Here is a 25,689-nt window from a genome sequence, read left to right as displayed (position 1 = left end):
TTCACAGACATCTTGTAAAGTGTCTGCAACACTTTGAATAACTGACAATGCACTGACCTTTTAGGGTAAAACCAGGCCTTTTTCTGCATGTTTATAGAGCGGTTGCCTCGCACAGTCAAGCTGGAGCACAGGGACTGTCCAGTTTACCTACAACCATACCAGCAGGTCGAGCCCTGCCCAGCGTGCAGCGAGACTTCCTCCACCCCCTCTTCCTTCAGGGCCTCACGCCCTTTGGGTATCTGCTGGGGCCTCCCTCTGGAGCCAAAAACCTACGGAAATCACCCATCAGATGCCTTCATGCTGCTCCCCCCTGGTTCAGAGCAGCATAAGCTCCCTCTCCCCCCAGCACGCCCAGCTCCAGGGACACCAGCGTGCCACCACCACAGGGACACGCTCCGCTCCCGTCACACACTGACGCCCTCCAGACCCCCTCCCCTCTGCTGCTCCCTCACCACGGAGGGGGGCAGGAGCCAGCGAACCCCACCGGGGACCCTCACCCCAGCTCCCCCCAGCGCTGCGCTCCCGCCGCCCTCACCTCCAGGCGCACCGGGCCCAGCTGCCGGGCCCGAGCTGCCGCCACCCGCCCCTGCACGGCCGCCACGGACCCGGCGCCCTGCGGAGAGCGGCAGCCAGGGTCGAGGCCAGGCCGGGGACCCCGGCCCTGCCCAGCGCTGCCCCGGCCCCGCGCCGAGCCCGGAGCCGCGAAGGGCGGGCAGCGACAGGGAGGCCCCTCAGAGGGGCACACGTGCCCCCGCCAGCCGCCCCGCACCGCCCTGCCCCACCTCGGCGGCCCCGACCCCGCACCCTCCACGGGGCCCGAGAACGTGTCCCCCCCCCCTGCAACATGGCGGCAGCGCGGTGGGCACGGCGCTCCCGGATCACGTGCGGGGGGGAGCGGGTGGCCACGTGACGCCGGCAGCCCGGGGATCATGTGACCAGCCGCCGGGGCTGCCCGGTGCGCGCGGAGCAGAGGCGCGAGCTAGGCTGCCGCCATGGAAACGCTGCTACCGCTCCTGCTCCCGCTTCTCTTCCCGCCGCTGCCGCCGGCCCGCGCCGCTCCCGGTGGGTGCCCGGGCCCCGCCGCGCCCCGCACGGCCCCGGGTGGGACCCCGCGCCGGGGCCCTGCCGCCCCCCGCTCCCCCGGCCCTGCCCCGGGTGGGACCCCGCGCCGGGGCCCTGCCGCCCCCCCGGCCCTGCCCCGGGTGGGACCCCGCGCCGGGGCCCTGCCGCCCCCCCGGCCCTGCCCCGGGTGGGACCCCGCGCCGGGGCCCTGCCGCCCCCCCGGCCCTGCCCCGGGTGGGACCCCGCGCCGGGGCCCTGCCGCCCCCCCGGCCCTGCCCCGGGTGGGACCCCGCGCCGGGGCCCTGCCGCCCCCCGCTCCCCCAGCCCTGCCGCGGGTGGGCCCCCCCAGCCGGCCTCGCACCGGCCTCCCTGGGCCCCGGGCGGGACCTCGACGCGACCTCCCCGGGCGGGTGCCCCGCGCTCCCCGGACCGCGGGCTGCCGGTTTCCCCGGGGCTGACGGCCCACCCCCAGCTGCCCGGGCGGCGGGGCCCGGCCTGGAGGAGCGGCTCTTCCCGCAGGTGCGGGACCACTTCAGCTTCGAGACCCGCGGCAGTGAGACCTTCCCGCAGCGGTACCTGGTCTCAGGTGGGTGCCGGGGGTCGCGCGGCAGCCCAGCAGCTCCCAGCCCCGGCATGGCGGCAGCAGGGCCTGGCTGTGGCTCTGTCTGCGGGGCTTGAACCGGGCTGGGGCAGAAGCCTGCGTGCCCGGTGCTGGGAGGGCTGTGCTGAGCGGCGCGGAGTCGCTGGGAGCTGAGGCGAGGGAGGCCGTTGTTCTCCACGGCGTGGCCTGTGTCCTCCTCGCCTGCCCTCAGGTTGTCGGTCTGGCCGCAGGGCTGGGGATGGGCCTGTCCGGAGCAGGAGCTGCCTTTGGCTCGCACCGGGGCTGGCTCCGCGCGTGTCCTCAGCTGGCCGCAGGGTGGAATGGAGCAGACCAGTTGGGAGGGTCCTGCAATGACCGTCAGGTCCCACTGCCGGACCACCTCAGGGCTGACCCAGTTGCAGCATGGTATTAAGGGTCTGGATGCCTCTCAAACCCTGACAGGCCTGGGGCATCGACCCCCTCTCCATGGAGCCTGTTCCAGAGCTTGACGACCCTCTCGGTACAGAAATGCTTCCTCATGTCCAGTGTAAACCTCCCCTGCTGCAGATTTGAACCATTCCCAGGCGTCCTATCGCTGGATCCCAGGGAGCAGGGCTCAGCACCTCCCTTTACACGTCCCCTCCTCAGGAAGCTGTAGAGAGCAAAGAGGTCACCCCTCAGCCTCCTCCTCTCCAAACTGGACAAGCCCAGAGCCCTCAGCCGCTCCTCAGAGCCTTCCAGCCCTGGCACCAGCGTGGTTTGCCTCCTGTGGACACAGCTGAGGACGTTCCTGTCCTTTGTAACTGGCAGGGCCCAGCGTGGCACACAGTGCTCAAGGTGAGGCCGCACCAGCGCAGAGCCCAGCGGGACGATCTCCTCTCTCACCCAGCTGGTCGGGCTGGGTTTGATGCACCCGGGACACGGTTTGCCTCTGGGCTGCCAGGGCTCGCTGCTGGCTCCTGCTGAGCCTGCTGCCACCCAGCACCTCGGGGCCCTCTCCGCAGGGCTGCTCTCCAGCCACTCCTCTCCCCATTTATACTTGCGCCCAGCATCTCTTAAAAGTGCAACTTGGTGCTGTGACTGCAGCAGGAAAAGCAAATAGTGACCCAAACATTGCACTCTGTACCCGTCGTTCTTAGGAGTGAAGATAACTCCTCTTGGGTCAGTGTTTCGCGGTATTTAAAACCCTGCAACTTCAGATAGCTTAAGCCTTGCTGAACAATGAGGGCTTCCAGCAAGGCTTTTCTAAACAGCCTGTGACTAAAAAAGAAAGGAATTTCAGTCACCAGCATCACGTGTTTTTCAATCGTGCCTGCTTGGAGGAATCTGGGAGAGATTCGCCGGGACAGAGCAAAGGTGGAGCTGTGAACAGCACCAGCCCCGAGCAGAGCCTCCCGGCAGTGCTGCCCAGCCTGGTGCCTGCCCGCACCCGGAGCTTCCGATGCAGCATCCCCTGCTTCACGGCGCCCGTGGCTCTGCAGCTTGTTCGGCCCCTGCACCCCGTCATACGTGTTTCACCAAGCGTGAATTCATGGACCGGTTCAGCCCAAAGATGTGGGAATGCCAGTGAATTTTGGTAGCACACCCAAGGCTGAAATTTCATGCATTAAGTGGCACTTTTTGACCAGAACTTTGGATCACCTGGTTTAAAGCATTGCATAACTTTTATTTGTTTTCTTTTTAAAGTGTTATGTTTTGTCTGTGTGTCCTGGGCAGAGATGAAGAATATTTATGAGAAACAAAACATTAATATTGCAGTTCTGCTGGTTTACAAATAGTTCCTTACTCAAAATTCCTGTGGGTAGTTCTTTCCCCTCTACTGCTTCTTGTGCAATACGAGGCTTTTCAGATGGTCAGCGAGAACTTGAAGGAGACTGATTATTTCACAAGCAGGCATCTGACTGCCTTGAGGTTAGCTGGCAGTTCCCCAGGACTTCAGACTAAAAATAGAGACCTTTTTAAGCAACCTGGCTGGTTTGGGTTTGGCCCCTGTGAAGGGCTGTTTACTCCAGAAGCCATGAAGCGTATCAGAAGAAAAGCCAGAGTAACGATAGCACCTCTGTTCCCTACCTGATACCCAAAGCAAGTGCAACCCAGAAAGAGAATCAGCCGCTTTGTTAACACAGAGCAGCGGTTTCGCTAATGAAAGGTTTCAGACCCATTTCCAGGCCAAATCCGCCTTGGCAAGTCTGGCTGAGAATGCCAAGAACTGAATTGAGGCCTCTCTGGTAATGGAAAGGGCCTCGTGTGACCAGCGGCACGGCGTCCGCAGGACGACTGCTGCCAGAGCGTCCCTTTGGGGGATGTGGCAATGTGTTGAGCTCAACACTTAACTGACGGTCTGAGGTCCGTTGTTGAAGAAAGCTGTTTATCATCCCTCTCCTGTGCAATTTAAGATTAAGCTGAAATCAAGTGTTTGGTAAAGTCAGCAGGCACTAAAGCAACTCTTTGTTAGCCAAGCAAGTCTTGACGTCCTGGGTTGGCTTGTCCTGCCAGTCTCCATTTGCCTTCAGTTATGAACAGATGAAGCACATCATCTTCATATATCATCATATATATAATATATCATATGATATGCACATATCTGCGCGTGTTACATATATAACGTGTATCAGCGGCACCATATCCTGGGCTGCATCCCCAGCAGCGTGGGCACAGGGTGAGGGAGGGGATTCTGCCCCTCTGCCCCGCTCTGCTGAGACCCCCCAGGAGCCCTGCGTCCAGCTCTGGAGCCCTCAGCACAGGACAGAGCTGGAGCTGTGGGAGCGGGGCCAGAGGAGGCCCCAGCAATGATCCTCGGATCCTGGAGCCTCTCTGCTGGGAGGAAAGGCTGGGAGAGCTGGGGCTGCTCAGCCTGGGGAGGAGCAGCCGGCCAGTGGCTGGAGGGGCCTGTGAGAGAGCTGGAGAGGACTGTTTACAAGGGCCTGGAGTGACAGGACGAGGGGGAATGGCTTTAAAGTGAAAACGGGAAGATTTAGATCAGCTGTAAGGAAGAAACTCTTCCCTCTGAGGGTGGTGGGGCCCTGGTCCAGGCTGCCCAGAGGAGCTATGGCTGCCCCCTCCCTGGCAGGGTTCAAGGCCAGGCTGGACGGGGCTCTGAGCACCCTGGGCTGGGGGAAGGGGTCCCTGCCCATGGCGGGGGGGTGGAACTGGGTGATCTTTGATGGTCCCTTCCAACCCAAGCCCTTCTGTGATACGTGATTTATAGTTTGGCTCCGCGTTCCACATCACAGCAGGAGCAGCAGAAAGATGCAGGCAATTCCCTAACGTCCGTTTTGTGGGAAAAGTGATCTGTGCAAATGTTTTGGGATGGGTTTGGCTGAAAAGGGTATATAAACGCGGAATCGCTCTTCTGGGGGGCAGCTGTTTCCAAATGCCTTGCAGAACAGAGACTTTAGGCAGAAGTGGAAGTTCCAGGCTGTGTGCTGATCTCACGGAAGCTTTTATTTACCCCCACTGAAATGAGAGATTTCTGTAGCCTGGCCTTTCTAGCACCTTTATTCCCCAGCTCGGCTCTCGGGGATCAGCCTGTTCACAGAATTCTTCTCTGTTAAGCTCCTGCCCAAACTCACCAAATGTAGAGTTATTTCATGCTCATGGTTTCTGTTTGGGTTTTTGTTTGTTTGTTTGTTTGTTTTAATTTGCTTCTGTCAATTGTCTCAGCAAAGTTCTGGAAGAAAGGATTTGGACCCATCTTTTTCTATACTGGCAATGAAGGTGACATCTGGACTTTTGCTCAGAACTCTGACTTCATGTTTGAATTAGCAGAGGAACAGCAAGCACTTGTGATTTTTGCTGAGCATGTGAGTATTTTAGTCATTATGCATAGTGTATATTTTAGTCATTATGCATACTATAGAGTCATGTTCTGTTCAGTATTACTGAATTCAGCTTTCTGCAGGTCCAGAAAAATAATAACATCTTGTGCCGTGAAACCGAGGTCTGCCTGCTGTAAACTTGCTCCTCATGGTAGCAGCTCTTCTTTACTTAACCATGGCTTCTGAGGTTTTTGTACCATGCCTACCAGCAATCCAGGATACAGACTGCAGTTCAGTAAAACCCATGCCCTGGTGTATTTGCTTCAGACCGGTGCTTTTGTGGGTAGTTTCCACAGGCCTTGAACTCCACACTGGACTAGAGCTATTTTGTTTGGCCAATATTTAATCTCTCTAGCCTGCGAAGTCCCAAGCAAACCTTTCTATTAAAAGACACAGCACACATTCAGAGGCACACCAGTCTGTTAAATCTACTGTTCCACAACTAATGCATGAGAGATTATCCTGTTCCCTTTTCTAGTTGGGGATTTCAGGAGACACGCGCCAAGGGCCCACCGGGCACGCGCTGCAGTAGCGGCTCATGGATTGTCCATCCTCTACAGGGTGTGTCCTGGAGGACTCTGTTTATCGGGTGCGGGAGACAAGGCGCTTCCTCAGCCAAGAACAAGTTAGAGGACACCACGTGCTCTGTTATCGCGTCCTATGTGTGCACACTTACCTCGGTTCTGTAGCGAGAACAGCGAAGGCGCAGACCTTGACACCAGCATTCCCGCAGCCTCTCTCTTTCCTTTCAGAGGTACTATGGGAAGTCTCTTCCGTTTGGACTGGAGTCGACGCAGCTGAAGAAGACCGGCCTGCTTACTGTGGAACAAGCCCTCGCTGACTATGCAGTGCTGATTACTGCGCTTAAGCAGCAGTACGGTGCTGCAGACTGCCCAGTCATTGCTTTTGGAGGCAGGTAAAGGTTGTGTGTGCTCCTTCCCTTCTCTGCATCCTTTCCCAGCCACAGGCATGCTGTTCTTGATCTGTTTGTCTCTCAAGCAAGTTCTAAAGGCAGAGCTTTAAGCTATCTGATAGAGAGCACATGCCCCTGTGCCCAAGCTCCCAAGAGCTCATCACCAGGTCCTGGTCAGCACTGCCATCAGGACTTAGTCTGGATTTGTGACTGCTGGCTGGATGTTTCTAGGCATGTTCAACGTCTGAGTCAGCCAGAAGTGCAGAAAATGGAAATTCCTCCTGCAGCATCAGAACATTTTACGATGGAAACACAGAAAACTGATGACTGGTAAAATACTCTTTCCAGAGGTCACCTCGCTTTTTATTAAACACAGCCTCCTTAACAACATCTAGCCATTTTCATTGCAGGTCCTTTGTAATTCTGCCCTGCAGCCTGCTGCTTGGTTGCTCCTGGCTTCCTAGCAGGAGTCCTTCCCCAAAGTGCTTGCCCTGTTGCAGCTCAGAGCGGCGTTGATGCAATGTCCTTGTCTCCAGAATGGCCCCCCACGCTTATAGTAGAGGGACACTTCCCTTTAAAAAGCTTCCACCAAGTACGGGCTTCTGATTCAGTGGCCGCGAGCGAACAAGCGTTTGACCCAACAGTTGTTGTTAAGCTTCCAGCTCCCTGTGTTGGTGACAGGACTGTTGATCTCCGCAGGGTTTGTGCTGTGACGGTGGGGACAGCGTAGGAAGGGCCGGGAGCTGTCCTGGGCTGGGGAGGTGGGAGAGGGGTTCGGCAGGACCTGCGCGCGGGGCTGCATGTCAGACTCTGTGTCTGTAAATCAGCGTTCAGTCTGCAGCGGCCCTGAGCAGCACTAAACCCACTAGAAGAACACTGAAATTTGGCAGTGGTGGAGCAGCACAGCATTTCCCATGGGTGAAAAAACCCCGCCTCTTCTGTTGCTATAACTTTACCAAACTTTAACCTGAAATTACTTGTGGCAGGTTTCAGGTGATGCCTGTTGGCAAGGCCAGGGTTAGAGCAACGCATGCTGCTTTACACGTGGGTGGTGTGGGAATGCTGTTCACTCCAACCACCTGAGGTGGTGGGGAGGGACACTTGCATACCTGTAAGCTTGGAGTTAGACCAGGTTTTACCTGCTTTTTGGGGATGTCATTTGCCACCCCCAGGAGCGACCTCAGACGCTTTGTTGTCCACAAACATTGTCATATGAGTAACTTTTGTCACCTTGGGTTTATCTAGCAACCCTTTACATATCTGCAGATCGTGGCCCTGGCAGTGAAGCTACCAAGGTGGCTTTGAGTTTGATTGTGGTATTTGTTAAGGTCTCCCCTTCCCTATTTCTGTGCTGATCATCTGTGGAGCTGTTATTTGGGGTGCCCAGGGAGAATACTCTCCACTTCTCAGCACCAGAGAGGGCTGCACATTCTGTGGTGGTCAGGGACACCCTTTGCTAAGAGCCTAGCTAGTCTTTCTAATCTTGTGTGCAAAATATGTCTCCCTCCCCTACTGAACAGTGACAGCTTCCCTTGAGCCCCACTTGGTTCTGCGCTGAAGCTGTCGGGACACGCTCAGGGTGGTGCAGAGCTAAATATTGAGGCAGGATTTACGTCTGGCTGCAGAAGCAAACTGGGCTGCTCCATTCCCACTGGAGTTGGTGTGAGCATTTGGGGAAAGGCCAGTAAGAACACATCGTGTGCTGCTGGTTGACCATAACTGGGTCTTTTCACATGAGGATGGCATCTGCTAGATATCCATAAGCTTCTTGTTGCCTTAGGTTAGGTGAGCCTGTGAATGCTGGCCTGAACTTTTGAGTTACTATGTTAAAAGCTGTCTGTTAGCGGAAATAACTCTTTTGTCTCTTCTGTGGCAGCTATGGCGGAATGCTGAGTGCTTACATGAGGATGAAATACCCAAACATTGTGGCTGGAGCATTAGCTGCCAGTGCTCCTCTGTTGTCTGTGGCTGGGCTTGGAGACCCCACCCAGTTCTTCAGAGATGTAACAGCAGTAAGTAGCATCTCTTTTCAGGGGCATTATTTTCTTCCTTTAAGGTGGCTGGATTTTTTTCACTTTCCATGTGTTTAAACAGACACTTGTCTTCACAGCATCAGTGCTGGGCAGGGAATGCAGGGAACCCCCAAGGAAAAGCAGTGGCTGCAGATGCAGTGGCTGAGCACGGCCTTAGCTGTGCAGCTTGGGCCCAAAGGTGCAGTTCTGATGAGCAGCACGACTCGGTTCCAGCACATTTAGTACCACTAAGGATTCACTTTCCCATTTCTAGTGACTTGTCCATATTACAGCCTGAAAGTTTTCCTTTGTGCCTGCCTGAACCCCCTTTGGATAATTTGTTCTTCAAATCCTCTCCCAAAGTGCCATATTTTGCATTGATATCAATGATTCACAGCAGCTCCTTAGTCCCGAGATGGTTGCATTTCAGTGAAGAGCTTGGAAATCTTCACTTTACTAACTAAAAATATGCAAGGTGTCCTGGGTTCACTTAAAGCCAACATTTAAGTGTAGCTTTCACATTTTGAGGACGTAGGACCTATAGGAAGGTGGAATCACTTCAGACTGCCTTACATTCAGTTTATAAGGAAAGAAATGTACTACCTGGTAGTACTGAAACCTTGTGATGGTGTCTGTTTGGCCTCTTTTTTGATACACATTTCTAGATCTGGGCGATACAGATGGCTTTGCATGAACTACCTGTGCGTGAAACTTGTGGTCTTTTTGCTCTTATGCACATATATGAAAACCTTATTCCAATGCATAGACTGACAGGACAGATAGCATTACCAGTAAGTGTTACGAAGAGACTATAATATGAAAATGAACACAATAAAATACAATTGAAACTCTATAAGTCTATAAGAGAATATAAGACATCTTATCTTAAAAGTATGCCCTTTAAAACAAAAAACGTAATACTACTTAATCATCTAACAGGCCCTGCAGTGGGAATTCTTCCCTGGTGGAAGCTAATTCCTTCTCAGAAGTCCTGTTCGGCTGATAGCTCTGTCTTGCTTCAACTGTGAATACGCTGTGAGTCATTACACACCTCTGAAAGCAGGGCTTTGACCTTTTCATGTGGACAAAACTTTCCAATTAATTTTAAAATACATTCTCTCTGCAGTGGTGAGCCGACCTCTGGGCTGAGATCCTAAGCAAGCACTTTGTGTTCTTTTCAAAGTAATTCCTTCCACCTTCAGTGTATTTGCATAAAAGCAATCTGTGCATCTGAAATATGAATTCAGTTGCTCTTCTTGGTGAGAGAACACCCCTGAGAGCTGTTAATTCTAATGAAGGCACAAACCTTCCATGAATCATTGCAGGAGGTCTCTCTTGCCGTGAGTCAGATTGCATAGTCTCAAAGCAGCTTTCTCTGTGACTTTTACTGAGCTTTTCCAGCTCGTGTCAGAAGCCTCCAGCTCACTGGGGAAGTGAGAAAAGGGCAGAAAGCTGATTTTGCATAAGGCATTTGCAGCAGACTAGGCTATGTGGTGTATGATAGAACAAGGGGAGATGGCTTCAAGCTGAAAACGGGGAGATTTAGATCAGTTATAAGGAAGAAACTCTTCCCCATGAGGGTGGTGAGGCCCTGGCCCAGGCTGCCCAGAGAAGCTATGGCTGCCCCCTCCCTGGCAGGATTCAAGGCCAGGCTGGATGGGGCTCTGAGCACCCTGGGCTGGGGGAAGGGGTCCCTGCCCATGGCGGGGCCGGTGGGGTGGCATGAGATGATCTGTAGGGTCCCTTCCATCCCGAACCGTTCTGTGATTCTGGGATACATGCCAACTGGTGACCTGCAGCTGGGCAGAAAGCCGCTGCATGAGTACTGCTCCTGCAGCCACGCGCAGCTTCCCCTAAGGCTGCGGCTGCAGGGGCTGTTCAGGCCATCGGCTTCAGATAGAATCATAGAAAGTTTTGGGTCGGAAGGGACCCCTAGAGGTCATCTAGTCCAACCCCCCCGCAGCGAGCAGGGACACCACTAACTAGATCAGGTTGGACTTCTGAGTTAGGGGAGATTCAGAAGAGTAAAGCCGGCAGCCTGGAGGGGGAACAGCTTTCCTTGGAATGGCTGTAATGCCTGCTGCCTCTGCTTCTGCCACAGCTCAGCTGAACTGTTCCTGGGTCCGCAAGGGTCTGCGGGGGAGAACTGGAATGGGTGGTGGCTCCGTATCGTGCCAGGCAGCATTGCCTAGTGGGGAGCAGACCTGCTCCGCTGTCCCCGGCCAATCCGTCCCCACACTCCATTAGAGCCATTAGTAGATGAAGATCAATAAGCATATCCACCAGGATATTTAGAAACCCTGAAGGGATGCCCGCATAAACATGTGAAAAACTCCATAGTGATTCCTGGAAGCCTAACTATGAGACAAAGGCAGAGTTAGGAATAAAAGAAAGGTCCCGAATCTGTTTTCAGTTGAGGCTGGGTCTTTGTAAGACAAATGCTTAGCTAGTGATTTGTGGTTACTTAACCATCACTCTAGCAGGGTAAAGGGACCTTAACAGAGCCCTGATAATTCTTATTATTACAAAGCACTGGTTGCCAGATCTCAGACTGCCTTACAAGCTGACAGAAGAGAAACAGTCTGGGTTGCTGGAGCCCTCAGTGACAGAAACAACTTGTTCCACCAGCATAACCAGCCACAGCTCTTCAAACATACCTTAAAGTGCTTTTTCAGGTTCAGTAATGTTTTTTCCAAGAAAAAGGACATGGCCTTGGTCATCTGGCAGGTCACTGACAGGCTTAAGAAGAAAAGCAGTTCCCAAACCAGTGCTCTGCCCCCCATGGTAACTGACTTCTCCATAGCTCCTTCTCATAGACAAAGTGCAGCTGGAAGGACTCTAAGGACTCTGTTGTGTGTTGGGTTCTGCTGAGATGTGCTGACTGTCTGGAGGACAAGGCAGAAGCACCGGTGTCACTGGTCCTGGAGACGCAGATGAGGTTCTGACAGTGGGTCAGTAACTCCTGTCATCTCCTGGTACTTCTGGCAGTTCTCCCCAGCACAGCCTCCACACATCTCTCCCCTGTGCAACCGTAATCCCGTGTCTTTTCTGTCCCTTCAGGATTTTCAGAAGTCCAGCCCAGGCTGCGTCACAGCTGTCCGCAAAGCCTTCCAGCAGATCAAGGATCTGTGCCTGCGTGGAGGTAAGGAGGGACAGCCCCGCAGCAAGCAGTCCCAGCCACGTGGAAAAAAAGGTTGATTCTGGTTTACTTCAGCTTGGTCTTCCACTGGCTCAGCTAAATCAATGCAAACGCCCGCTTGGCCGGCTCTTTCTGCTTGCAGGATTGATTTTTGATGTAATGAACAGTTTCAGGTAGCATTAAATTAGTAACTGACACAAAAATGAAAGCATCTGTGTGGGGGCTTGCACAGTGCTAATGAAACTGTCTTGTCTGCACCAAAGTGCAGAAACACCCGCAGGTGCAAACCACCCGCATTTGACGCTGGTGAAGCCTCATGTTTCACCAGATGCTTGTCCTCACTACCCACACCGCTGAGAACTGCCCAGGTGGGTACGACAGCTGCGTGGCTCAGCTCACTGGACATATCTGAGAAATATTTGGAAGGCAATCTAGGTCTTGAAGCAGCCATCGCCGTCTCTTATATCCCCAGCCTTGGACAGTTAGGTGAAGCCGAGGACAGGGACTGGTGAAGATCTCTGCAGTGTCTCCCATGTCGGCCAGAGCAGATATCATGGGCTGATGCCGCATCTCCTGGGAGCCCTACGTGGTGCTGGGTTCCTGGTCTGTCTCGAGGCCTGGCTTGCTCTGTGGTGCAAGGGGATGTCTGCCTCCGACAGCTGCTGCCACTGCCTCGCTGCAGGGGCTGGTCCCCCACTGCCCAGAGGAGCCGCGGGTCCAAAACCCTGTTCAGCTTTGGATCATAGCAGGAAAAACATTACTGTGCAATAGCCAAGGTCCTGAAGCTCTGCCTGGGCCACCCTTTCTGCAGCGGGGTGGATAAGGTGGTCACGTTTCAGGCTTAGGCTCAAGTGAGTACCCAGAGGCAGGTCCCAGGCCTCGGGTTTCAAAGTAAAGGCAGCCAGGCTGCAGTGGGCAGCCTGTGGAGTAGGACGGGGACCGACGGGGGCTGCGACTCCAGAACGTGGGCGATGAAAATGAAGGGAGCAGCTTTCCCCAGCAGAAATGCAATGGTACATGGGTACCTCTTGAAGGAATCTCTTCAAAGACAGATTTCCTGACTCCAGCTGACCTCTGCAGCACACTGAAGTTTGAAGGCAGTCTCAGGAGTCCCTTGTGACTTTTTGAGGACTGTTCTTACTTGGCAATTCTTACTGCAAATGCACCCAGCTCCCAAGGAGCTCCCTTTTTCTTTTCTCTTTTTGATTATTTTTTTTTTCCCCTGCCAGTTCTTCCAGCCAGTGATTCCCACTGGGATCTGTGCGCTGCACCCTGCTCTCCTGCATGAGAGCTCGTGTGGGGAGACGTCCGTGCAGGGCACAGCAGAGCCGGGGAGTGAGCCAGGCAGGGCACCGGCGGGGTGGGCTCGTCCCAGGCTGCTCTTCTCCGGGTCCCAGTGGGCGCTGGTTCCCCCGAGCTCCCCGCGGCGGTGTCTGCAGCTCTGCGAGGGGCACAGCGCGGGCCGTGGGCCAGCTGGGACGTGAAGCTGCACAGAGAGGCTGTGCCTGGACATCCATGCATGTGGAAATTTAGATGTAATGTGTCCTTCCCACGAGAAACCTCACCTGTGTGTTATGGCATCTACTTACTCCTGAGTGAAACACGATGCTGAAGCCTGGTGTTATTTTCCTCTGTTGAAGTTTGTGCCTTTCATTTTCGTTCCTTCTGCAGCCTACGATGAAATCAGCAGCAAAATGGCCACGTGCAATAAGATCTCTAACAAGGAGGACGTTTACCAGCTTTTTGGGTTTGCTAGAAATGCCTTCACCATGATGGCCATGATGGACTACCCTTACAAAACCGATTTCATGGGTCACCTCCCTGCCAATCCAGTGAAGGTGAGTCCCGGGACGCAGGCGAGAGTCAGGGCTGCTGGTGTGCACCTCGGTGACCGCCCAGCCTGGGACGCTGCCGGCCGCTCGCTGTGGGGGTGGTCACGGGGAGGTGGCGGTGGATGTGGCAGCCCCTCCGCTCTGGCAGTAAAGCTGCACATTTCAAACTTCTCCGCGATGGTGACTGCTGTGTTTGAAGTGCCCTGCCGTAAGGCTCGTCGAGGAGGGTTTGCTGCAGCCACTCCTACCCTGCTCTGCCTTCACCTTAGACACAAAGCCCTGTGCAAGCTTGTTGACTTCAGCTTTTAAACACTAAAAACCTGTAGCTTTTTTAAAAAATGTAGTTTTGTTGTAACCCACTTCAACACACTTTCATACATTTGTTTTTTCTTGGTGGATAGAGATGGAGATGTAAAAAATCAGGCTCCTTTCTAAGTATCACCCAGGAAGATGCCATACCTTAGAGTATAACGCAGAGGAATGTCTGCTGCTGTGGGGACAGGGAAACCTGTACACTGTCAAGAGAGTCGGAGATGGCAAAGTGTGGGAAGGGGCCTGGTTCTGAGGGTTACAAAGACTTCTCAGGCACCAGCTGCTTTTGTCATGTCCCAGCTTTGATCCCAGTCACCAGCTGCTGTTGCAATTCTCGGTTTCTTCTGGTGTGCTGTCAGCTTCGTGCCGCTGTTCTCTGCTGCACTCCAGCACACCACACCGACAGCACTTTATTTGCCTCTGGCCTTGTGGCATTGATGGTTTGAGACCTACCTGGAGCAAAATGCACGCTGTGCAAGAGGTCACACAGGCTGCCCTGGGCTGGGACTCGGGAGGTGCTGTCTCGGGCACCAGTGGGCATCCAGTTCCCTCCTAGGGTCTGTTTAACAACCTGTAAAATGGAAATTATTACTCTACCCCCCTTGAGAAGGGCATTAAAATATTCTGATCACAGGAGGAAGGATCTGTTGTGTATCACTGTGACCTCTGCACAGCTGCTTAACTTGGTAAAGGAACTGGTGGTCCTGGCCCTGTCTCCCTGTTTCTATGTATTTAGTTGCTAGAAGGGGGAAAAAAGAAAAAAAACCAAAAACCTGTTGCATTAGGCCCTTGCTGAACCATGAAATGTGTAAGTGATAATTCTAATGATTCTTCCAGCTTAGCCCCACCATGGAGCAGAGACTGTTAACTGTTCTGTCTGCAGTTTACCTGTAATGTGTCCCATCCAGGTCGGCTGTGAACAAATCCTGGCCCACACAGACCCAATTCAAGGCCTGGCTGCTCTTGTGGGTGAGTTAATATTATCAGTTTAGTCTTTTATTTAACACCCTGTTTTCTAGAAGCACCTGTAAGTAGAGCTGTTGCAGTGTTGTGCGGGTTGTGTATCATGGGAGCCGGTGCGACTCCCGTCTCCCACTGGGACATTTTGGCCCACATTGGCTTTCTCCGTTGGGATCTCCCATGGTGGCCCATGGGCTCATTCTCTCGCTTTTCCAAACTTATCATGTTGGTCAACCATTGCAGCCCCTTAGCCTGCTGACTGTCTGTGAGATGTGGACTTCTAAGGTACTTGGTTCTTCTCCAAAAGCTTACCCGTACTCTGGCTGGAGCAGTCACAGGTTCAGTGCACATTCACTGAAGTTTTCTGGTCCACTTGTTGAGGACAAGGTTGTCATCACAGTGCCCTACGGTCTTAGTCCCGTGGCAAGACAGTCTTAAATACATCACGTACGTTTATCTCTGTGAGTACTTAGTCAGCCAGCAGTGTTTGTAAGGAAATATTAGAGAATTCAAAGCTCTGTTGAAGACTTCCTCATAAAGTCTCTCAAGTTGCTCATTAAAAATTTCTACATTGGTCATTATTCAGAAAAACAGGTTCTGAATGACAAAAAAATGATTTAAGAAATCCTTATGGGTTTAATGCAGCTTACTAGGATTGGGAACTCATTCTTTTTTTTGAAAATTATGCACATCATCATGACAGCACCAAGTCAGAAAGGCAGCAGTTCCAAATCACTGCTAAAGATATTTGACTGGCAACTAGAAGAGTTGTTAAAATACTAACGTCTCGGCAAACACTGTCAGGTCTGCTTGACCTATTCACATCCTACTTCTTTTCTGAGGCAGAGTGGGACTCCTGTTCCTTTGTGATGGCCAAGCTGAGGGTAGATTTTTTCCTCCTGCCCGCAGGGGAGCACTTTGCACCCCTCCCCATCTCGCCAGCTGCATTCGCTTGGGACAGTTTAATCATGCAAGAGGCATGATCCACCAGGGCTTTAGGCAGGGGACTCGCTTTCTGCCATTCCTGCCCCTCTGTGTCGTACAGGAAAACACTGTCGCCTTTCTGCATGCGCTGCAGCGACGCACCTCCTGCAACGTAGAGCGTGGACTCATGGGCTGTGATGCTGAACTGGCAGCAGTTGAAAGACAGCGTTAGCGTTGTCCACTGATTGTTTACAGGACAATAATACTCCGTCTCGTTGACGTGAATCCATTCCTCTGCCTGCAGAGAACCAGACCAACACTCACCCATCGTATTACGCCTCGAGTGGGTATCACTGTCACGTCAGGCTCGCTTGGCTCATGATAAAGAAAACCAGTGTCTCAACATCTGTTTGAATACTGTGGGACTCAAGGTGCCAGGTTTTCAATCCACATTTAGCAATGAGAGCCTCAAAAGAAACTGAATAAAATACCAGAATGGCACGGCTTTAAAGGAGCTTTCTCCTTCTTGGAACGTGAGAGGAGTGAGCTGAGCAAGGGGTCACAGGGACCTGCTGGAGCCGGCATAGCCCAGGTCCTGCCTGCTGTCTGGACATTTAGCACGTTGTGAAGAAAATCATCTAAAGAGAGCTATACTGCATTGACTTGTGGACAATAACCGAGGCTGTGTCATCTGGAGGAACCTGCTGTCAGCCTGGATGTGCAGTTTCTCCTTACAGATTTCTGTCCCCTCCTCAGTGAGCAATTAAGTATTCTAAGGCACCCTTGTTCCTTCAAAAGACACCATACCCGCCGTGGTAAAATGGGGCAGGCCCTGAGTCTTCACACGTTCAAACGGGAATTGCTGAATGATCTTTGAAAACTCGGTTCTCTTGGCTTCAGGGAGTGGGACTCTCCTCGAGGAGCCCTCCAGTCCCTGTCAGGTCTCTTCCCAGCCCACCCTCCCCAGACGGCTGGGCAGTGCTTTCCCTCCTCTTTCAGAGAAGGGAAATCCGGGTTTGAAGAGACTTTATTTGCGTTCCACGACTTGAGCCCATCTTTCCTAAAGTCTATGCTAGTGTCCTCACTGCAGCCCATTCCTCTTCCCATCCGCCAGCGTTTTGCCCCCTTTCAGCTCAAACAAGGAAAATCAGGTGGGCAGGGGAGGTGCATGACCAGTTTCACCCTTGGGTTTTCCTGTATTAGCAGGCTGCGCCTCCACCATATGTTTTCTCTATTTAAAAAAATGCTTCGAACAGCTTTGTACTCATACAAATAGAGTGTGACAACAGGGCAGCGTCTGATGCGCACAGCTGCAATGGCAGGGACATTTTCGTAAGCTTATTGGCCTGACTCACAACTGTGCCCGTCCACTGAGAGACCAAAAATAATGCAGTTGCTGGTCAGCATGGTGGGTAAAACGGTCAGGGCCGAGCAATACAGAGACTCCATTCTGGGTCAGATTTGGGGTTAGAAGAGCGAATGAACTTACTCCTTTTAGCGTCCTTCCTCCAATGCAAAAGATCCTGTCCCTGACAGTAGCCATCCCGTGCTCACAGCGGGTGAAAGCCATGGCACTGTTGCCAATCCAGCGTCGGAGGCGAGGGAGGTAGCTGTAAGTGTCTCGTATGGTTTTGCCCCCAGAGAAGCCCCCTGGAAGGAAAGCAGAAGCCTTGAAAATCTGTCTGTCATCCTCTCTGACACCCAGCAAACCTTCCGCAAACATCAGCAGAGCTGATTTTTTTTTTTTTAAAACACCTATGAAGCTCAGGTTTAAAATTTCACACCATTCTGGAGAGGTGATGCGGCGTGAAATTTAAAACCTGAGCTTCTTAGGTATGCTGAAGAGGAATAAAAAAAAAAGACCCCTTCCCAGTTGCAGCTCTTTCTGTAATAATTTTCCACAAAAGATTTTTGAATAAAGCTCTTGGGGTATTTCAGGTGTAACCAGGAACAGCTTTAATGAGGGAATCTGCTTCCAGCACACGCAGTCACAGAATAGTGGTTTGAAAGGAAAGTGTTCAAAGCTCTTTGAACTTTGGCTCGTTGACAGAAGGTCACAGCCCAGCGGCCAGTGCTGGTGGCAACTTTTTTCTTTACTAGGCACTCATTTGTGCATTTTAGGGATGCGTTACAAAAAGCTCCTTGCAGAGGAGGGTGCTGCTGTGGGGAGGGCCGTGCCTGCCTGCTGAATTCCCGCCTGCAGGCAGTCTTTGCAAAGGGGGAAGACGGTATCTCGTGTTGGAAGTAAGCCCCAGCTCACATGGGCATGACACTTGGTCTGCCTGGAGCTTGGGTTTAAATCCCGTACGGAAGTGATGCTCCTAATTGTTCGGTTTGCTTGGGCAGGGCCGTGGGCTGGCCAAATCCAGTTTGCAGTTACCCCACTAGTTCCGAAGGAAGTGGATGCCACAGGTAGGTAAGGGTATGGTGGTATCCAGCCTAGATCACTACGGTGTGTTTGAAGCTCTGCGAGGCAATTTTGTCCTTGCTCTCTGGTGGGAATCGAGACCAACAGAGGTTAACTGGGGCTTGAACCCGAGCCCCAGGCATTGCCCAGCTGACCCATTGTCCGGCCAGGCTGCTGTCGGCGGGGTACCCCCCTGGGCCGGACACCCCCCATGCTGCCTTCCCGGCCCCTGGCCCTCGGGCCTGCCACCCCGCACAGAGCCGTGCCCGGCACTGCAGCTCTGCGGCTGAGGTTAGGCTGGACTGGATGAGTGCAGCAGTCGCAGCTGGCCCTCACTGGTTAGCAAAGCCAGGAGCCTACAGCGACGACAGAACGGCCCGGGACTGGTAAATGTAGAGGCAATAACACAAAGAGCACAGCGCTCTCCCTGGGACAAACCAAAGGTTATCTTTCAAGTCCGAATTAGTACCCGCAAAAGCTGAAGCTCCCACAGTGTCCTGAAGCGTTTCAGCCCACGCTGCTCCGCTGCTGAGCACACCGCACCATCTGCCAGCAATCCCCTAACAGCTGAGGACCCCTTGCAGGGCAAGAGCTGTACGGGCTCGGTGGGTAGGAGGGTTAGAGCCTGCGTTGTGCTGCTTTTTGTGCCGGTTAACAAAGCAGCGCAGCAGGGTTAGTCCCACATCTTCCAGTCAGATGAATGGCAGGGTTTAATCCCACCCCCAGCGCTACGGCAGCCTGCTCCTGGTTTACTGTTTCAGACAGGAAAGGTTTGGGATTTATTGCAAGGTCGAAGGCGAGTAGGGGTGTGGATTGCAAGCAGATGATGTGACCTTTAATGTCATGGAAAGAAAATAATTCCTGCCATTCCGGAGGGCAGTGAGGCTGTGCTCACCCAGCAGGAAAGGGACACTGGAGCTGTGGGTGTTACTGGTGTAGGTGCAGGCTTAGACTGCGACATTAAGATGCCAGCAAAAATCAGTGACGCTATATGAAAATACAGTGCTTTCTGCTAGCTCTGTCACCTGAAATGTAGAGAATTCCCTTGTGGGTTGTGCCTGCGTGATCAGCAATCGGCGTGGGGAAAGGAGCCCCAAACTCCCACTTGTTGGCCGCGGGCTGGTACAGTTCCACGGTGCGGGTGAGGGTCCCCAGCAGCGTCCCACCACCCACGGCGAAGATGCAGTCAGACAGCACGTCTGCGTGGAAGCGTGTCCGTCTCTCCAGCATGCTGGCGACCTGGAGCCAGGACGCGCTGCGGGGATCAAATCGGAAAACCTAGGATCACAGCAGATGGGCGATGGTTAGCAGAAAGCAGGTGGCTGTCTTGCCTCTCCTCTGGCTTCAAGAACAGATAAATGTTCTCCCTGGGCTGGGGAAGGTTTTATATTCAGACCTGCTGAATATAAACCTTCCAGTGGCAGCCAGCTGATGCAGCGGTCCCTCTCCAGTGGAGCCGTGAGCTCAGTTACAGCCTTTCCGCAGGTCTGCGGGGCTCTGGGAACAGGCTGTGCTCTCAGCTTGCAGCAAGCAGGAGGGGAAACACGTTGGCTTAATCAAAAACCAGCTAGCGTGTGTCAGCTGAGAACTGTGGCAGTGAGATTTACACACGCACATTTTCATCTCTGCTTCTGTTTGAGTGTGGAGTCAGGAAAGCGGCTGAGCTTTGCCCGCTGCTCTCGCCTAGAAGGCAGCAGTGGCCTCCCCTCTCCTCGTCCTTGGTGGCATCACCGCGGGGGCACAGCACCTCTGCTAAGTCTCAGCTTCCACTCGTGTCTCATTCAGCAGCAAATTCGTCCCTGCGGCTGTGTGGTCAGGCCTGGCTGGAGAGCCCAGGTCGCTGAGCACAGGCAGTGCCTGCAGCCCCGCATGCGGCGAGTGCTGCAGCCCCGCTGCCTCCACACCCTCCTGCCTCCGGGGCAGCCCTGGGGAGCTGCTGTCGGCAGCGGCACGCTGAACCACGAACAGTGCTGAAATGAGCCCCCACGGAGCATGGGAAACTAAAACACGCTGGCTTTTCTAGCAAGCTCACTGAAGCCATCTAGGAAAACATAAAATCCTGCACAAGCCTTTTTACTCTCCAGGCAGCAGGGGAAGGTTCTGGGAGCTAAAGCAAATTTGCCTTTTAAGGGCAAAACCAAGGAAGGAGCGTTCTCAAGTGGTGTGTTAGGCTTTAACCGTGCCTCCCGAGCGCGAGTCCCATGGCAGCAGCAGCGGGGACAGGGGAAGCAGTGATGGAGTTGCTCGACTGACTGGCATGGACCTGGCTGAACCTGTGCTGTGGAAGTTGTGTCCAGATGAGGATGACAATTTACAGTAGGAGCAAGGTGAGACCAGGGCAGGACCCGATTGCTTCCCAGAGGGTTTGGAAGCCGTATTCCCAAGGGCTTTCAGTACTGCATGGAGCACTAAGAAATATGTAGAGGTGGAAAGATGTGTGGTGGGCAAGAGGAGTGATTCCCTCCCTTCCTCACCCAGCCATTTTGCCAAGGCTAAAGGTTTCTCGTGTCCTACCTCATTTGATGGCTGCTTTCCTGTGGGATCAAATTTGCGCTGTCCCCCGATGACAAAGAGGAAGCCACCGACGACGGCGACGCAGTGGTTGTACACTGGCACGCAGAGATCCCCGACCTTGTGCCAGGTGCTGCAGCTCCGGTCTGCAGCCCACATCTCTCTGCACACGCAGTTGTCAGCGGCTCTGCCGCCGGCAACCAGCAGCACGGCGGAGCCGGAGCGGAGGTTCGTGCTCCGGCTCTGCAGGACTGGCTGAGCGTACGGCTGGGAGTGGTAATTCAGAGCCTCCTGCAGGTACCGTCGGCAGCCGGAGTCCAGCCTCATGAGGGGCATCTCCTGGACACAGCTCTGCAGCTCCCGTAAAGGGATGAGCGGGAATCTTACGCGCCTTAAAACATCCGCTGCGTCTTTCAGCCGCGTCCGGTCGTGCTGCAGCCAGCTCACAGCGGCTCTGAACAGCTCCAGCTCGCTGCATCCCGCCGTGTCCGTCCTGTCTAAAATCTCACAAAGGGTTTCTCGGTCCAGGTCTTTCAGGCACTGAGGATCAGCCAGGATCTGTTTGTAATGCTGCCCTACACAGCACATGGCTTTCTGTCTCAGCTCTGCTGGGCCAAGTTTTTTAGCAATGTTAAGAACATCCATGCAGTTCTCACCATTCAAGCAACCCTCCAGAAAACGGAAGCACAGCTGGATCACCTCCCGAACCAGGAGGATTTCTGCAGCTTTGAAGGTCTCCTCGATATTCTGTAATGAGAGGTCTAGTTTGTTGGAGTAAATGAAGTTGAGAACGTTCCTCAGCCCGGCAGCACTGACGGCCTTCAGCCGGACGTTACCATCCGGGCTCCCCGCTCTCGTCACGTTTCCAACAAACAGGATCTTGCAGTAATTGCTTGCTGACGCTAAAACGATCTTGTGGGCTGGAAAGCAAACCCCCTCTGCCTCCAGCGTCACGTCACACAGCGCGCCCTGCGAGCGAAGGCTGCTGAGCCCTTCCAGGAGTTTCGCGAGGTAGGTGTCCGACACGAGCCTGGCCGTGCCGGCCTGCGGGCTGAGCAGCATCGCTCCGAACGCTGCGTAGCCCGGGAGCACCCCCCAGGACTCTTTGCCGCACGCGCTCAGTGCATCTCCTGGGCTGTCTTCTGCAGCCGAACCAGCGGTTTCATGCTTCGAAGGAGCTGAGGCTGTGCTGCCCACGCCGCGAAGCCATCCGAAAGGCAGCAGCCTCCGTCCTCAGCCCGGCGCCGTGTGCCTTGCCGAGCCGCGCCAGCCCGTTTCCAAGTGGAGCTGTTGGTGCTGGCTATCGCACAAAACCCGCAGTGTTTGTGGGTTTTGCCTGTGGGCTGTGACACTGGCAGCAGTGGACGGCCACTGGCGTAGCCGCATTCCTCCTCCTCGCTATCTGGTAACTACCCATCCGCACAAAAAGCGGCGCATTCTTTGGCAGCTCCCCAGCTATGCTTCGCCGGGCCGCCCGGTCAGGTGCTCTTTCGTCTGGGCAAGCCTGCACACGCCATCTTTCCCTTCCTGAACAACAGTCAAACAAAATCCTGTCTGTGACGTGCCACCCTCGGCCCTCTCACTGAATTTGATGCATTCAGATGGCAGCTGCTTTCAGGGTGGGGGCGGGGAGGTCTCAGCAGTTGCGTCCCATTCCGTTGGAAGCGTTCTGCTAACGTCCAGTACGCAGCCTGCTCCTGGGAGCGTCAGGGACCGGAGGCCAGGGCTCTCCCAAGGACCAGCAAGCCAGTCACTTGGCTTTGGGCACGAGCGGAGACAGCAGAGAGCATCTAGGAGCCTCTTCCTCCCTGTGGGTACAGCAGAAGCAAAGGGCATCACGCAGCCAGGCTCGAGACGCGTGAAAGCTTTGGCACAAAGCTGGGGTTGCAGCCCAACGCTGGCGCAGGCCCTGCTAGCTCTGCCCATCCGGGACAGCTACCCCTCTGCTGGGTCCTGGCCATGGGGCTCACGCGGGAGGCAGTGGGTGAGACAGCAGAGGTGCTGACGGGCTGCTTTGTGCTGTGTTCCCACCTTGCAGGGGTGTTTTACAACTCCTCCGGCTCCACACAGTGTTACGACATATACCAGCTGTACCAGGCCTGCGCTGACCCCACGGGCTGCAGCATCGGCTCAGACGCCGAGGCCTGGGACTACCAGGTGAGGTGCTGGGACACCAGCAGGTCCCAGCTGCTGCCCTGCTTATCCCCCGACACCGCGACACCTCTTGCACCTCTCTTAGGTTTGCACCGAGATCAACCTAACTTTCGAGAGCAACAACGTGACCGACATGTTCCCCGCGCTGCCCTTCACGGAGGCCATGCGTGAGCAGTACTGTCAGAGCAAATGGCGCGTCAGGCCACGGGCACGCTGGCTGCAGACAAACTTCTGGGGAGGAGGTGAGTTGTGCTGGCAGCTCATCCCTCCGCAGTCCCCTGCCCACCTGTCCCCCTCTGAGCTCCGTGGGGACGGGCGCAGCACACCAACAAGTCCTGGCAGAAAGTCACAGCCTTGTGCTGACCTGAGCCAAACAGACCTTCCTGTACCTTTGTGAGACAGAAGCGGAAAACCTAAAAACTGCCAAGAATTTGTTTTGTTCTCCTCTGTTTTCTGCTCTCAGCCACATTTGCTGCAGCAGCCAAACATGTCTGGGTAAAGGGGCAGGAAGGAGGCCTCTCACATGTCATCTCTCTGAATTTCAGACCTGAAAACTGCAAGCAACATCATTTTTTCAAATGGAGACTTGGACCCGTGGGCTGGAGGTGGGGTAAGCACGCGCGCGCACCGAGCACAGAGAGCAGCTTTCCAGGGGACGCACCGCATCCCGCTCCCTTTCACAGCCGCGCTGGCGATTCGTCTTTAGCCCACTTGAGTTCCTGCAAGCGGCTGTTTTATGCTGAGCCATTCGGGAGCCTCGGGACGTTAACGATGGACACACTGAACAGAGTCCATCAGCCAGGAGAGCTGATGCAGCAAAGGTGGCTTCACTAGCGCAGACAGAGCAGGAGCCTCCTCGCCCAGCACCCGGGGTCCAAACCACAACTGTCACGTTCTGATGCCGAGACTTGCTCGGAGTGCTGGCAGCCGAGTGCTCCTCGCTGTCTCCAGGCTCAGCAAACCTTGCGATACCCAGCAGTTGCTGTTAGCAGCGACTCGAACCAGGGCCCGTTTTGGCTTCAGAGTGGTGGCAGAGCTCTAGTTTAACACTTAAAAATGACGCAGAACTGGATTTTGAGTTAGTTGAGCTCCTGATTGTAAGGCAGGAGTTCCTCGGTTTAGGCTGGCCTGGCAATCCCAGCTGCGCAGGGTGTGTGGGCCCAAGGGTGCCTGTCAGTGCAGACTGCCTGTACTGGAACGGGCTGACAGTGTTCATGTGGGGGAAGCCTTGGCTTCGTTTGAGACAGACCATGTGGCTCGTTAGGACTGCTGGCCACGCACGCAGTATCAGCCGTGCCAAGGTCTCTGCCCCTGCTTTTCCTCAGTCCTGCCCAGCTCGTCTTCCAGTTTTCAGAACCGATGTCCAGTTCTGCCTGGTAACATGGCGAGGGTTTCTCTCTGCTCCTTCTCTTTCCAGATAAACAGCAGCCTGAGTCCTTCACTAATTGCGTTGACCATTAAAGGAGGCGCTCATCACCTAGATCTCCGGTAAGTACTGAACTCTCCTTTGGCCGACAAAATCCTCCTGCCCTGGGTGTTCGATCTTAGCTGGCCGCAACGAACCCAGAGATGCTTTGAGTAAAGGGGGCTGGATACCAGACTGCTGCAGCGTCCCTGTGGAGGAGCAGTCGTCTTCCCCAGCACGGGGCACCGGCAGCCTTCAGGGAAGCCGGGCACTAAGCTCACGTACGCTCCTGAGAACGTGTCCTTGCACAGGGATTGGCACAAGCACGTGACAGCCTGTAGCGACCAGTCCAGCGTCTCTTGGCGTTAGGCATCAGCCTCCAGGCCCAGAGCAAAGGGCAGCAGCCACCGATGCAAGGGAGAGCTGGGGGCTCTCGAGCCAGCCTCCCAACCTCCCCGTGGGTCTGATGCCGCAAGTTGTCTTGCAGGGTGTAGACACAAAGTAGAAACCAGATAACCGCTGTCCTTCAGTTCCCTGCCTTGGCTTTCCCTGCGCAGAGGCAAGGAGCTGCTGCCTGCTGACTGTCTCGCACTGCTCTGCTTTCTCTAGAGGACACAACGCAGCCGATCCCCCGTCCGTCACAGCGGTGCGCAAGCTCGAAGCCAGCATCATCGACGGCTGGGTAAAATCCGCACGGATGGAACAAGCACGGGAGCAGCGCTGGGGCGCGTCCGCAGGCAGGCTCTGAACACGTCCGTCCCCACAGCCCGGTACAGCGCGGCGAGAACCTGCCGAGCTGCGCCCGTGCTGCTGCCTCTGCTGCGACGGGGGGATTCGCCTTTCTGAAGCATCCCACCTGCCTCCATCAAGCATCAGAAGAAAAGCAAAAGGCCAAGCCACCGACTGAAGCCGAAACCACACTGTGTGTGTGGGTCTCATGCTCACCCCCGGAATGAGAAGGGATTATTAATGGTGGAAATAATAAAAGCTTGCCTGAAAGCCCCAAAACTCATCACTGTCCTAAATATTATGGTTGCAGTAGCCACCTTAAGGTTGAAGCTAAATTGTTTTTAGACAGAAAGTAAATATCAGGTGACTAATGGAAAAGCAGAGGCAAGGTCGTCACTTGCACAGGTTCACAGGGGACTCCTCTAGCGACCAGTTACATAAACCAAGGCTCCCTCAGCCTCACCCAGTGCTGTGGGTTTGGGGTTTTTTTGTTTGCTTTTGTTTTTAACTTACACAAGAGCTCTCCAGTTGCCGAGTTGGAGATTCCCACACAGTAATCCCAGTGTGCACTGCTGGCACTCAGCAGCTGTGTATTAGTGACCAGTAAAGCACACTTCCACTTCAGACATCGTCAGATGTTTTTTAAAATAAATTACAAGTTTATTAAAGTGTATGATATAATTTCATGGCTTGGTAATATAACCAAAGAAGATAAAAGAGGCTACTTCTCACCTTCCTGGGTGGAGTAAACTCATCTTTGCAGATAACAGGTGGATTCTTACCTACTGGAATTACTACGCACCAATAAATACTAGCATAACTGCAAAAATATTAAATCCTGGTAATCAATTGGGTGTCTCCATTGATCCATTTATAATGATTTTACGAGTTAGCAGAGAAGCCTCCCAGGTCAAAGGCTTACATCACGTAC

At 54.1% G+C, this 25,689-nt stretch overlaps 2 protein-coding genes across 2 annotated transcripts; one reads left to right on the top strand and one right to left on the bottom strand.

Annotated features, from left to right (window-relative positions):
- Nucleotides 1–923: 923 nt before the first annotated feature.
- Nucleotides 924–25,041, top strand: DPP7 (dipeptidyl peptidase 7). Its single transcript, XM_075439485.1, has 13 exons — nucleotides 924–1,062; nucleotides 1,535–1,648; nucleotides 5,306–5,445; nucleotides 6,213–6,376; nucleotides 8,250–8,385; nucleotides 11,446–11,527; nucleotides 13,196–13,362; nucleotides 14,577–14,637; nucleotides 22,509–22,627; nucleotides 22,710–22,866; nucleotides 23,170–23,234; nucleotides 24,042–24,112; nucleotides 24,639–25,041. The coding sequence occupies exons 1-13, from the start codon at nucleotides 993–995 to the stop codon at nucleotides 24,775–24,777; spliced, it is 1,485 nt and encodes a 494-aa protein (XP_075295600.1). The 5' UTR covers nucleotides 924–992; the 3' UTR covers nucleotides 24,778–25,041.
- LOC104329731 (kelch-like protein 13) lies at nucleotides 13,854–21,555 on the bottom strand. The gene is made up of 4 exons (XM_009934878.2): nucleotides 20,474–21,555; nucleotides 18,985–19,237; nucleotides 17,042–17,202; nucleotides 13,854–15,850 (listed from the first exon to the last, which is right to left on the bottom strand). Exons 1-4 carry the CDS (start codon nucleotides 21,530–21,532, stop codon nucleotides 15,455–15,457), a joined length of 1,869 nt encoding a protein of 622 aa, XP_009933180.2. The 5' UTR covers nucleotides 21,533–21,555; the 3' UTR covers nucleotides 13,854–15,454.
- Nucleotides 25,042–25,689: the final 648 nt, after the last annotated feature.

This window comes from Opisthocomus hoazin, chromosome 19 (assembly GCF_030867145.1).
Source record: "Opisthocomus hoazin isolate bOpiHoa1 chromosome 19, bOpiHoa1.hap1, whole genome shotgun sequence".
In the NCBI taxonomy this organism is placed as follows: Eukaryota; Metazoa; Chordata; class Aves; order Opisthocomiformes; family Opisthocomidae; genus Opisthocomus; species Opisthocomus hoazin.
Note: the sequence above shows the minus strand (reverse complement) of the source record. Positions and strands in the feature narration are given on the sequence as shown.